The 12,733-nt window shown below is 43.8% G+C and overlaps 1 protein-coding gene across 1 annotated transcript in view; it reads right to left on the bottom strand.

The window, feature by feature from the left end:
- The window catches only part of snx29 (sorting nexin 29), a 164,586-nt gene that overhangs the window by 5,282 nt on the left and 146,571 nt on the right, over window positions 1-12,733 (bottom strand). Inside the window, exon 20 of the mRNA XM_079493219.1 lies at window positions 4,538-4,677. Coding sequence (XP_079349345.1) covers window positions 4,538-4,677 — 140 coding nt within the window. The remainder of the gene's footprint in view (window positions 1-4,537; window positions 4,678-12,733) is intronic.

Here is a 12,733-nt window from a genome sequence, read left to right as displayed (position 1 = left end):
GCCTATTATCTGCCCTGACTGCGGCAGCAACAGGCCACAGAGAGCAAGCGATTATCCCCTGACAAATCCTCATTTTGAAGTCAGAAGAGTGACAAAATGCTGTTGACGCTGAAACAGAGGTCTCTGGCCTCCCCTCCAACCCCCACCCACCCTGTGCACTCACTGCTGTGGCGACTGAGGATGCATGTCAATAAGATGAGCCGTCAGACTGCATGAGTGCGCACAGTGCTCAGCGTAAACAACTGTGTGCTAAGCGTACAGCGGTGGTCTGGGGCACACAGTCTGAGAGGATGTCTTAACCCATTTGACCTGAGATCAGATTCTAACAGTTTTCTGAAAAAGCTATGTTTCTATGTCAGTCATTCTTCGATTTTTCAAAAATAGCAGACCTACAAGCTCGTAGCGCGCCACTCGGTGGCACGCTATGAGCTTGTAGATCTGCTATTTTTTCAATAGCTAAAGCATAACATAATGCTAACACCAAAAGGGGTTCCCGCCCAAAATGGGTTTAAGTGCTGTTGCTTCAGTGCTGTGGATGAGGGTGGAAGATGGTGACTGTAAAGTGAAGAGCGGTTACGGTTGTCAACTTGTGCTTATATATAAATTAAATTACATAATGGTAGTACCACATACTGGTGGTCATAATGTACATACACATGACATGTCACATGTCATCTGACATATGAAATTAATGATGAAATTGCTGATGAAATGAAAATGCTGATGACACCCGTCTTATGGCAGGTGTTAAGTTTGGACCCTGGTCACAGACCGTACCTCAATTCTAAATAGTACATTTTAATCTTGTGTGTTAACGCTAAATGTTAACTTATTAACATGTGTTGGCTATCTTTAGAGTTATAGGGGTCATTGAAATTTAAAAAATAACCACCGGTCTAGTCTACACATATACATGCACACTTCCATGTACTGCATACACACACACACACACACACATACAAAATACATACATACATACATACATAGTGTATGCACACACGCACACACGGATCAGGGGTGTACTGTACGTAGGTCATTGCAACATCAAGGAGCCATGACAGCCATGTAGGCCTTTGAGTACAGAAGAGCTCAGCATGAGTTCGACGGTCTGTCTTTCTTCTGTCTTCATGTGTCTCTGCCATTGTCTTTCTTACCCTCCATGTCTTTTTCATGTTCTCTCTCAATCTGCATTTTTTTCCTTTACTGCCCCCCCCCAACCGTCTTGATGTCCTGTCCTCCGTTCGTCCTTCATTCAATCTCCTCGTATCTCTCATGTTCTATCATTCTCTGTCATCCGCACCGAACGTCTTTCATCTTTCCTCTCCTTCTCTCCTTCACCTCCCCTCCATCTCCACTCCTCTTCCAACTCTATCATTCTCCTTTTTTCAAACCACCCCCCCCCCCCCCCTCCTCTCTCTCATCGCGCTAATGAATGTACTAATCATCCTTTCATCCATCAGTGTGCAGACAACTCAGGGGCTATGGTGAGTTTCATGATCACGCCGGCCTAACCGACAAGGTTGCTACCGGGCAAAAAAGGCAAAAGCCATTCTGTGGACCGATATGCCTCAGTTTGACTTATCTCTGTGGAACATTGCATTATATTTTTCTAGTGATTATCAGCATATCGTCGCTGTCGGGTGGAAACAAACCTCTTATGTCCAACACAGGGAAAAAAGGGGTTCCAATGTTTGCTTTTTGAACGGCTATTTTAGAATAGCCCAAGTATAAAACGGGGCATAATTGATTCATGTATGTTTTGTAATAATAAACTAAATCTACTATACAAAGTAACTTGTAACTAAAGCTGTCAAATAATTATAGTGGAGTAAAAAGTACAATATTTGCCTCTGAGATAAAGTACACTTACCTAAAGTAAAAGTATCTCAAAAGTGTACTTAACCCATTCTGGACGGGAACCCCTTTTGGTGTTTTAACTAAGCATTATGTTATACTTTAGCTATTTAAAAATAGCAGATCTACAAGCTCATAGCGCGCCACCGAGTGGCGCGCTACGAGCTTGTAGGTCTGCTATTTTTGAAAAATCGTGAAAATGCGGCACAAATCTTTGAATATATATATATTCTTTCAGAAGACTTTTTTTTAATTTCGACGTCAGGCCTAAATGGGTTAAGTACAGTACTTACAGTAGTTACTTTACACCACTGCATGCATGTGCGTGTATGAGTGTGTAAACAACGAAGCATTGCACTCTGGCAAACAGTTTAGAAGTAAGGCAGTACAGCGGGTAGCAGCCATGACTTGGCCTGATGCCATTCTTTTGACACAGCAGTCACTACTCATCGTTATATTTCAAATGTGTCAGCGTAATCTTTTGACTCCGACGCAAACTGATGTTTTTATCGCGGAGGTATGGCGAATAGAGATATGATATTGATGGAGCTTGAGGCAGACTTTACACAGTAAAATCAGTGTTCAATTTATCCATAATGTACAAATGAAATGAAATCTGTATTTTACAGATTCTATATGAAAACCTGCATCTCCCGTCCGTCAGTTAGCCACCCTCGCCTCCATATATGGTCACACCTCATGACATCACGCCTCCATATATGGTCACGTCTCGTGACATCACGCCACCATATGGTGACTTATGGTAACGCCTTGTGACATCACGCCTCATGACTAGGCATGTAACGATATATCGTATATCGATATATATCGATATTAATCCTGACGATATGAATCGATTCGAATCGATTCATTGAAATAAAAAAATCGAAATGATAGTCACTTTCAGTAGTAGAGCACTGTAGAGGGGAGCTGTGTGTGTCTGTGACTGTGCCCAGGTGATGATGGTCGTTGATGCTCATCAAGGAAGGCAATTATGTTTCTGCACTGTCAAAAGTAATGCTACTTCTTTTGCAATGTAGTTAAATAAAACATTAAATAATTTTTTTTTTTTTTTTTAATATCGTGAAAAATCGTATCGTGAACCTCATATCGTTCTGACATTCCATATGTTGATCTGACCTCATCAAACCCTGTACACTCAAGACACACTCCATATATGGCCAGTACAGAATTAATACCATATGTTGATCTGACCTCATCAAACCCTGTACACTCAAGACACACTCCATATATGGCCAGTACAGAATTCATTCCATATGTTGATCTGACCCCCCGTGCCAAAGCGCCAGCGCTCGGCCAGCAGTCTGCCGTCACCCAGGTGGAATGTGTGCACACGACCTCGCCCTTTCACTTCTCACCCTCAGGGCGTCTTACTGGTTGTATATTCCTTCATATACCCTATTGGCCTGAATATAAGACTACTTTTTTTTCTCCAGTGGAAATATCCTAAAAAATGGGGTCGTATTATAATCGGGGACGAGACTATTTGACATTCAATGTTCTTTTTCCACAAATGAGTCTTGAAAAATGGGGATCGTCTTATAATCAGAGTCGTCTTATATTCGGGACAATATGTTCACATATGCATGTATGTGAATGTGATTTTTTTGAGTGGTGCAAACCACTCCAATAACCAGCTTTGTCTGTATGTAACTGTGTACCTGTACGTGGGGCCACGTAGGGGTGAGCATGGTTGCTATGGTTAGTGTGTGACGTCACTGCACCACTCAGTTCACACGAGTGTGATTTTTTCACTGTGTGTGTGTGTGTGTGTGTGTGTGTGTGTGTGTGTGTGTGTGTGTGTGTGTGTGTGTCACAGACAGATCCATTTGATCACACGACTAAAGAGATACTGTGTACTGATTTGCGTGATGTTTAGACAAAGGGCAGGCGTGATATAAAAAATTGTGTTTTGCAAAAATCGGCCTCCTGGTGGCGCTATAGCAGGCCAACCTGAATGATGTGGGGCATCCAGGGAGTGTGTGCACAGTTTCACTTAGATAGGGCCAATGGTGCTGGAGATTAGTTGTCCACAGACACACGCACGCACGCACGCACGCACGCACGCACGTTAGGCGTGTAAGCACATTAATTACATTATTTGCAAATGCATAAGTGAATGGCATGGAATAGCGGGTTTGTGCTACATTAGTCTTAATCAGTGGCTCTCAACATTTTTTATGGCAAGGACTCCCAAATGAATAATGCATTTGGCCACACTTGGTGATTGGTCACAGGAAGCTTCGGTTAAATTGGTGTGAATACTGGCAGGAAATGACTGGACCATCTGAGCAGTCAGAAACAGATGGGTCAGTCAGAAACAGCATTCCCTCCAACACAATGTGTCTGAATGTGTGTGCGGTAGCACTGAAACTGTGAGGGTGTTCAAGTATTTCAGGTACAGTATATGACTCGGTACACGTAGGTCCAGCCTAGAGCATCCGTGTATATGAGCTTCCCTCCATCCAGGACATGTACAGTGTATCAGTGAAGTCTGTAGGCCTATCAAAGACCCCAGCCTCCCCAACCAGGGACTGATCAGTTTTAACTGCTGCCGTTAGCGGTACTGCAGCCACAACCTGCAGGACCAACAGGCTCGGTTGCAGGTTTCAACTCTTATTCTTCTTATTGTTGTCATTGTTGTTATTATGTGCATACTTACAGGCAGAAGGGAAGCAGGGACAGCAGGGTCTCCTTGGTGGGTTTAGCAGTGAATTCTGGCAGTGTTTGGATGACTTTGTTCATCACCATACGCAGGTAAACCTGAAGCTGTTTTCTACGCTCCTCTACGAACTTGGCATCCTGCAGAGAGATGGATAGAGACAGAGGCTATGTTCAGACTGGAAGCCCAGATTAGATAAAAACAGATTGGGTTTTTTAACAGAATGAATGAATATATATGTGTGTGTGTGTGTGTGTGTGTGTGTAGGGCCGTAGCTACCATTGAGGACACAGAGGACCCTAAAAAATATACATTTGTGCGGTGTGCGAAAGATATTACAAAACGTAGGCTACACAGGAGCAGCGCTGCCCTCAGACTCCCTGCATGCAGCCCCTCACCCTGTCCGTGGCACACACACACACACACACACACACACACACACACACACACACACACACACACACACACACACACACACACACACACACACACACACACACACACAGCTGTCTCTCTGCTGCGTCGCTCGTATTTCTATTTGCTGAAGGCTAGTCAAGATGGCATCATTGGCATGTACGGAACATTCGCGGCCCGTTCTGTTGGATGAACACTGATGTGTCCTCAATATTTTTTGGGGTCTGGCTATGGCCGTGTGTGTGTGTGTGTGTGTGTGTGTGTGTGTGTGTGTGTGTGTGTGTGTGTGTGTGTGTGTGTGTTGTGCGCACCTACAGTATATGATTTGAACCACTAGGTGATTTGAGTGTTCAGTCTGACTCTGGATACTAAATATGAAAGTAGAGAATCCAAGCTATTATAATAAAAAAAAAAAAAAAACAAGACGGGGAGAGAGATGGGGGGGGGGGGACACACGCAACAAAGGTCGTCTGGATCTGGACTCAAACCAGCGACATCCTGTCAGGCTGGTGCCTGGACCGCTAGATCGTCCCGGGCCAGAGAATCAGAGCTAGACATTGCTGGTTTAAACACAAACATTTTGGAACTACATCAAACAGAATTAATGTAAAATGTATTTACTTCACATTGAAAGGGAAAATGCAGTCATTCCTCCTCAAAAGAGAGACCCTAAAACCTAATAACTGTGAAATATTGTTTTACCCCATGAGTACAAGCAAAAAAGCATCTGCTCATCTCAATTAAAATAACCTTAAAATAAATTATCTTTCTAATTTTGTTACAGTCAGTTTCCACAGTTTACCAAAACCATAATTACCACGTTACTATAAATCCTGGCATACACCAAAGCGTGGCATTTTAGGTTGACTTTCCTTATTCCTGAGATCTTGATGTCAGCCAACAACCAACAACATCACGGCATGGCCATTCATCCCAGCTATGACACCCTGATGAAGATTCCCTTCAGGGCCTGGGCCGTGGCTCAGTGGTCCAGGCACCTTGGCTGGTAATCCAGTCTGGCAGTGTGCCGCGGGTTCGACTCCCGATCCCGACAGCCTTTACTGCATGTCTTCCCCCCATCTCTCTCCCCATTTCCTGTCAGCCTACTGTCTGTCCCTCCATACAAAAATAAAATAAAGGCGAAAGCCACAAAAAAAAAAACATAAAAGAAAAAGATTCCCTTCAGGGCAGGAAGGTGGAAAAAAACAGACAGAACTGTAGAAAAGTTTGTGAAACAACAACTTCAAACAAACTCCAGCCATTGCGCATAAAGACACTATAACTATGACCTAAAGTATATTGCACAACTCTGTGAGCTAGAAAAAGAAAGTTAGAGATCGAGTGTTAGAGAGGAGAGGGCAGATAAGTTAGACAGAGACAGGGGAGTGAGATTTATTTTATTTTCTCTCTCACAAAAGTAAGTCAGTGGTTAAGTCAGGTTAAGACCCGACTGTCTACATCTGCTGCTAAAGTTGGTTTTGTATCTGACCAGCAGCATGTTCCACCAAACCCTCTCAACTTTCTTGCTGTCTCAAAAAAGAACCATGCACAAATAACATATTTCAAAAGAATCCCTCTCCGAGATTTTACTGCATTGAAGTCCCCCCCCCCCCCCCCCCCCCCGAGGGAAAACATACAGTCACATCACAAGAGCTAGGTAGCATGGCTAATCAGTGTCTGCAAAGGTTGACAACAAAGACATGGGCAAATCCGCTTTTTTATTCTCTGGATAGAATGGAAGACATCAGAGGCCAACACCGCTTCAGGATTACTGACCATTTCTACAGAAAATACTGCCGATTTATTTTCCATATAATTACACACATCCACAAAGCCCTAAACTGTTCTGCATTGATTTGTCTGGAGAGTGAATCGGCTGAATTTATTCTTCCAGTGATGTCATGAAAAGGACAGTAGGACACTAAGGAGGAAAAGGATCAGAATTACATTTTGACAATTTCACGGTAAGCATAACAGAGTACTAGTCGACTATTCAACTAGTCGACTAGTAAATCCACTAGTTGACCTTGTTGGTACTAGTTGACTAGTTGATAATAAAAAAAATAAAAGTTGTTGTAGGCCTCGCGATCAAAGAAGGCTAGTCACCAATGTACAGTTTTTAACCAATGTAGTTTTTAAATGTACAAATGTTATTAAAACAAAACTTTTTATATAAAAAAAATACATAATAGGTAGTTAAAGTCGACTAGTAAACTAGGCAACTGGTCAACTAGTAAAAATCACTAGAAGTGAAAGCCCTGTACCACCCAGCCTGCACACACTACCTCCAACTTGAGATACAGTGTACTTGTATTGAGGTATTGTGTATACTGCCTCTACTGCAGCATACTTTATAGATAGGCTACAAGAGACATCTCGGCGGCAGCAAGGTCAGCCTTGCTGCAGTAGGCATGTTATTCTGTCTCATATCTTATTGTCACGTCATTATGATCCAGCACTATATATGTTCCTGTTTGTGTAATAAACTTTGTGAACCTTTAGCGTGATACTGTCTCGTGTCGCGTTATTGTTCTCCCGGGCCTGACGCCGCAGTCGCCGTACCGAAGGAATACTTCAACTGGATTGTCACACACCACCCAGCCTGCACACACTACCTCGTGCCACACAACTCTTCTAGGGATTACGGTTGTCTGAAAATCATACAGCATGTCACACAATCTGTTGCACTTTGCTCTGTGAACTTTGCTCCTGTTTCCATTTGACATTTTGTGTTTGAAATAAGATCCTACTGTCTTATTGTATCAGTCTGAAGAGACATTTCATCTTCCCAACGTACATGAGACGATGTACAGTGTAAAGTGTTTTATTGATTTACTCATGGCTGTCAAGTGTCACTGTCATTACTTTGATATTAAAAAAACCATTGCAAGGCTTAAGGGATAGAACAAACACACCAGTTACACAGCCAATAGCATCTTTTACCATCAGGGCGACGGTACACAGTACCTTCTCTGCAGACTAGGGCTTTAAGATCGTTTGTTCCCATAAGTACAGGACTTATGAACAAGCAGGCCCCATCTCAGTTCTGTGCATAACATGTATAAATGCAATGCCTCTTGGAACTAGTAGCCTTTTGTTAGCATTTGTTTCTTTTATTGTCTTGTCAATGTATTGTGTGATCTGTTTTTGTATCCTGATGACTGCTTGGCACAAAACAAAATTCCGAAAGGACAAATAAAGTATCTATGTATGTATCTATCTATCTATCTATCTATCTATCTATCTATCTATCTATCTATCTATCTATTTATCTATCTATCGATCAGTCAGCCCACTGAGGAGAAAAAAAATCACCACTGTGTGAACTGAGCGGTGCAACTATACATTTATTGTTATAGTTACTGTACTCTACTGTGCTCTGTACTGTATTGTAGTGTACTGTGCGGGGGGTCCCCAGAACATCCAGACCCCCAGGATGAGCCACCCCGTGTCTGAAACGGTTGAGAAATGACGGAGTTACCAAGTGGGGGTCCCCGGGGGGTACCCGGAACATCCAGAGCCCCAGGAATGCGCACAGGGGGCCGGTCCGGTTCCCGCGAGCTGCCACACGTCCGAAACGGTCGAGAAATGACAGAGTTAACATGTGGGGGTCCCTGGGGAGTCCGTGTGGGGGTCCCCGGGGGGTCCCCGGAACATCCAGAGCCCCAGGAACGGCCCAGGGCACGTACTGTAGTGTACTCTGTGCCACTTTACTCTGTGCTGTACTGTACTGTACTGGCCACTTTAGGTGTTGCAGCTTTCCGAGCTCGGACATACAGACACGGACGGGCGGACGGACGGACGGACAGACAGACATATAGCTCCGTAATGGAGCGGAGGCACCGCTCAAAAATTATTCACACAGTCATACAGAGGTTTTCCCACATTAATGCAATTTTCAGCATTCAAAATTATCTGTGGCCCTGCCTCATAAGGCAATAGAGCGCCAAAGTCCTGACGTCACTCGCTCATCTCCTGGTTCATGGAAGTTTTTCTCTATGGAGAATAACATGGGGTCCTCTTAAAATCGTCTCATATAAGCATTGTGGTCCACTGCTGTCTCGACTAAATTGTCGGGGAGGTGTCTCTGTATCGGTAACGAAAGTCATTCAGTCATATTTCATACAGTCTGTTTCTAGCGAAAATGTAACTAATTCAGCAGCAGTGACAATAGAGTTTTCTCAGTTTATTCTTCATATGCATATGAGTCAAAGGGCCGGGATGATGTGTTTATTTTTCAAACACAGTTCTTATATGAGGCGATCTAAAATCCCCCTATGGGGATTACAATGCAAATAAAAAAAGAACATGAACCTGTGGACTTAGCGCCCTCTACTGATATTGACAACACCTTTTTTTCCCAGCAGATGAAGATTATCACAGCACCAGGACTGGTGCTAGCCTATTTCAGTCCTGGACAGGAAGTGACACTCCAGGTGGAAGCATCGAAAAATGGCCTGGGTGCAACCATTATGCAGGAAGCCAGGCCAGTTGCATACACATCCAAACTGCTAATAAAACAGAGCAGACACTTACTGTATATGTCCAAACTGAGATGAGCTATATGCAGTCTTTCATGGGTGTAAGAGATTATATGTTTACCTCTATGGGCAGGGCTGGACTGGCCACAGGTCATACCGGGCATATTCCCGCAGGGCCAGCGACCGTAGGGGGCCGCCATGAAAAAAAAAAGAGAAGAAAAACACGCCCGGACCTTTCCACCAAGAAAGGTTCGGGCGTGCTGCCATTCCGCCAGTGCCATCATGATAATTTCACTGTACCTGTATCAGTGAGTGACAAATAAACCCTCTACAAAGGGTTGTGTAGTTGTCTGTTGGTTTGTATCATTTATGTTGTTCTGTAAAAGTGGTGGTATTAGGGCTTGTTTGTTTGTGTGTGCCTCGACGGAGTGGGCGGTAGAGTTTCCGCTATCTGCGCGCTGGTTGTGGTGGGCCGGTCTGGGCCAAATTCACGAGAAAATGACCGGGCCGAATTTTTATCCCAGTCCAGCCCTGTCTATGGGTGACATGTAACTGTAGAATCAGACCACACACAACTAGAGACCACACCCTAACCCTACGTCCAGACTAGAGACCACACCCTAACCCTACAGCTCAGGGGGAGTAACTGTCCACTCTCGCAGGTCATTTGTAGCCTGGGTTCCAACCTGATTTGCTGCGCTAAGTGACATTTCAGATCCGCGGAACGCAGCAAATCAGGCTGGAACCCAGGCTAGGTCATTTGGTCAGTCTGGCGGAAAAAGTGTCACAAACTTACTGTATCAGTGAGTAGTGTACTGGAACCACCTGATGGAATCCTTCCAAAGGATGAGAAGATAATCATTCCAACACAAGCTCAGAACACACATGCTACTGTACTGAATACTGGACACCCACAACACTTTGGAGTGGAGAAAGGTAAACACAGGGCAAAGGACAATGTTTTGACCAGGCAGGAGACAACAGATATAACAGTAAGGATGTTTTGACCAGGCAGGAGCCAACAGATATAACAGTAAGGATGTTTTGACCAGGCAGGAGTCAACAGATATAACAGTAAGGAAGTGTGACATGATGCCAAACACACCGTAACGCCATCACAAAGGAAACGCACCCCATGAAAAACTCACATGAAATCCCAGACAACCCATGGGAGACTATAGCAACAGATCTATTGTCCTGGAACTCTGATTATTACATATTATTATGCGACTACCTCAGCAGGAATTTTGAGATGGCCTGCACAACAACACCATGGCTGTTGTTATGCACAAAATAAAAGCAGGGTTCCTGCATGATGGCATATCAGGAAATGCTAAAATGAGCCATGTTACAACTCACATGAATTCAAATAGTTTGCATAGTCCAGTACATCTCTTCATGCCTGCATAATCCACAGAATAATGGTTTAGTAAAAAAAAATCTGTTAAGACTACAAAGAGGATCCTCACAAAGGCCAAAGGGGCCAAGGAAGATCGCAGAGTGCGTTCCATCTTGCCCACAACGACTTTACAGTTACGACCTCAGGTAATATGGTGTGAACAAGGAGTGTGAAATCCCAACATTCCCAGAAACAGCACTACAACAGGTCAGCTGGGGGTTGGAAAAATCTTGTCTATGGGATTTTCTCATGGCAATATCGGTAGAGGGCGCAGTGGAATAACTACAAGTATTTTTCTTCCGGTGAAGTGCAATGTGGTGGGGGGCTCAGAGTGTGTCCACCGGGGAAAGTAGTCTTTCTAATGACCAAAACAGTCTTTGTATTGGTGAGTAGTGAAAACGTTATTTTTATTTTAGAAGAAGTGAAGAGGCTGGTCTGCATTTAATGCGAGGGCAATGAATTGAGAGTCCCATAGCTCTAATGCAACGGCAGCAACTACCATGGCAGTACCTCAGGACAATACAAAAAGAGAGAGATAAGTAAGATTGTCAAAATGAAGTGACAATTTGGATGTTGTTTGCTGTGTGAAGGTGTATTGTGATTATTGATTATAGAAGCAGGACCATTCAGAAAAATACTGTACCAGAACGGAAGAGAGTGGAATATTGTGGTTGAATTAGACAGTGGACTAAAATAAGATCTCCCTATAGACAAAACTGTGTGGTGTACCAATTAATATATTAGATAGTCAAGTCATATGTTATATAGCCTATCATAACAGCTTTATTTCCCGTCCATAAAATGACCCTTTCCATAGTGGGAACCAGAAAACTATTCCCGTGAAGGTCAATTTCGACTGGTATTAATATCCTTGTGGAGACCCTACAGGGACCGTAATTACATAAACCACACACACAAGAAGCTGATTCTTCAAATGAGGTAGGAGGGGTGATAAGAACATAATTCACCAAGTGGGTGGGGATGAGAGGTGCATTAACTCCCAAAGTAGTGGATAAGTATGTAAGTTTATTAAGAGTAGGAGGAAAAACTGCAACGTAGTGCACAGGGCAGTCTGGATGAGAGCGTAGGGGTTGGAGTGGGCACTATAAATCTCATGCCTAGCCTCTGTGTGTGTGTGTGTGTGTGTGTGTGTGTGTGTGTGTGTGTGTGTGTGTGTGTGTGTGCTCGCGTGCGTGTGTGTGTGTGTGTGTGTGCTCGCGTGCGTGCGTGCGGGCGCACGCATGTGCCACCGCTAGCTTCATGCTATGTCAACACGTTAAGAGGACACCCCAGCTGCTTTTCCACGGATGTCAGGACTGTAATAACGCTAATGGACATCATGACAGATTTATCTCCCTGTGACGAACAGATAGGAGGGATAGGAGCACTGCAAAGGCTGCATGCAGTCTGGTCTCTCGTTCAGAGAGGCTGCTGTGGCACGCTGATGACTCCACCTGGTCGTCTTCAAGTACATAACATGTATGCAATATCAGTGCTTAATTTGTAAATTATTAGGTGCCTGAGCTTACGTGCGTGCACGCGCAAAATGTACCTTTTTTAACACAACCAACGGCCAGTGACCCACCCGCCCGTCAGAACAGTACAGAGTAGGCAACTAGGCATATATAGACGTTTTTCTATGCCTTTAAATGTTCTGAAGAATTGAAAATGGAGGACCCTGATATCACAAGTCTTGAGCTTTTTCTGGTTTTATACTCGTATAGCAGTCAGATTTTGTATTGACCTGTGTAGGCTACTTTCGTTTGAACTGTAGCCATTCCACAAACTGTGAAAAATAGTTTGTACACCGGCCGTATAAGAAAAGAACACACTACAGTAGGCATTTGCAGTTCAGTTGGCACAGCGGCTCAACTGAGAATACTACAGTATAAGTATAACATT

The sequence above is a fragment of the Electrona antarctica genome, assembly GCF_951216825.1.
Source record: "Electrona antarctica genome assembly, chromosome: 22".
Taxonomy (NCBI): domain Eukaryota; kingdom Metazoa; phylum Chordata; class Actinopteri; order Myctophiformes; family Myctophidae; genus Electrona; species Electrona antarctica.
This window is presented reverse-complemented; position numbering and strand designations above follow the sequence as displayed.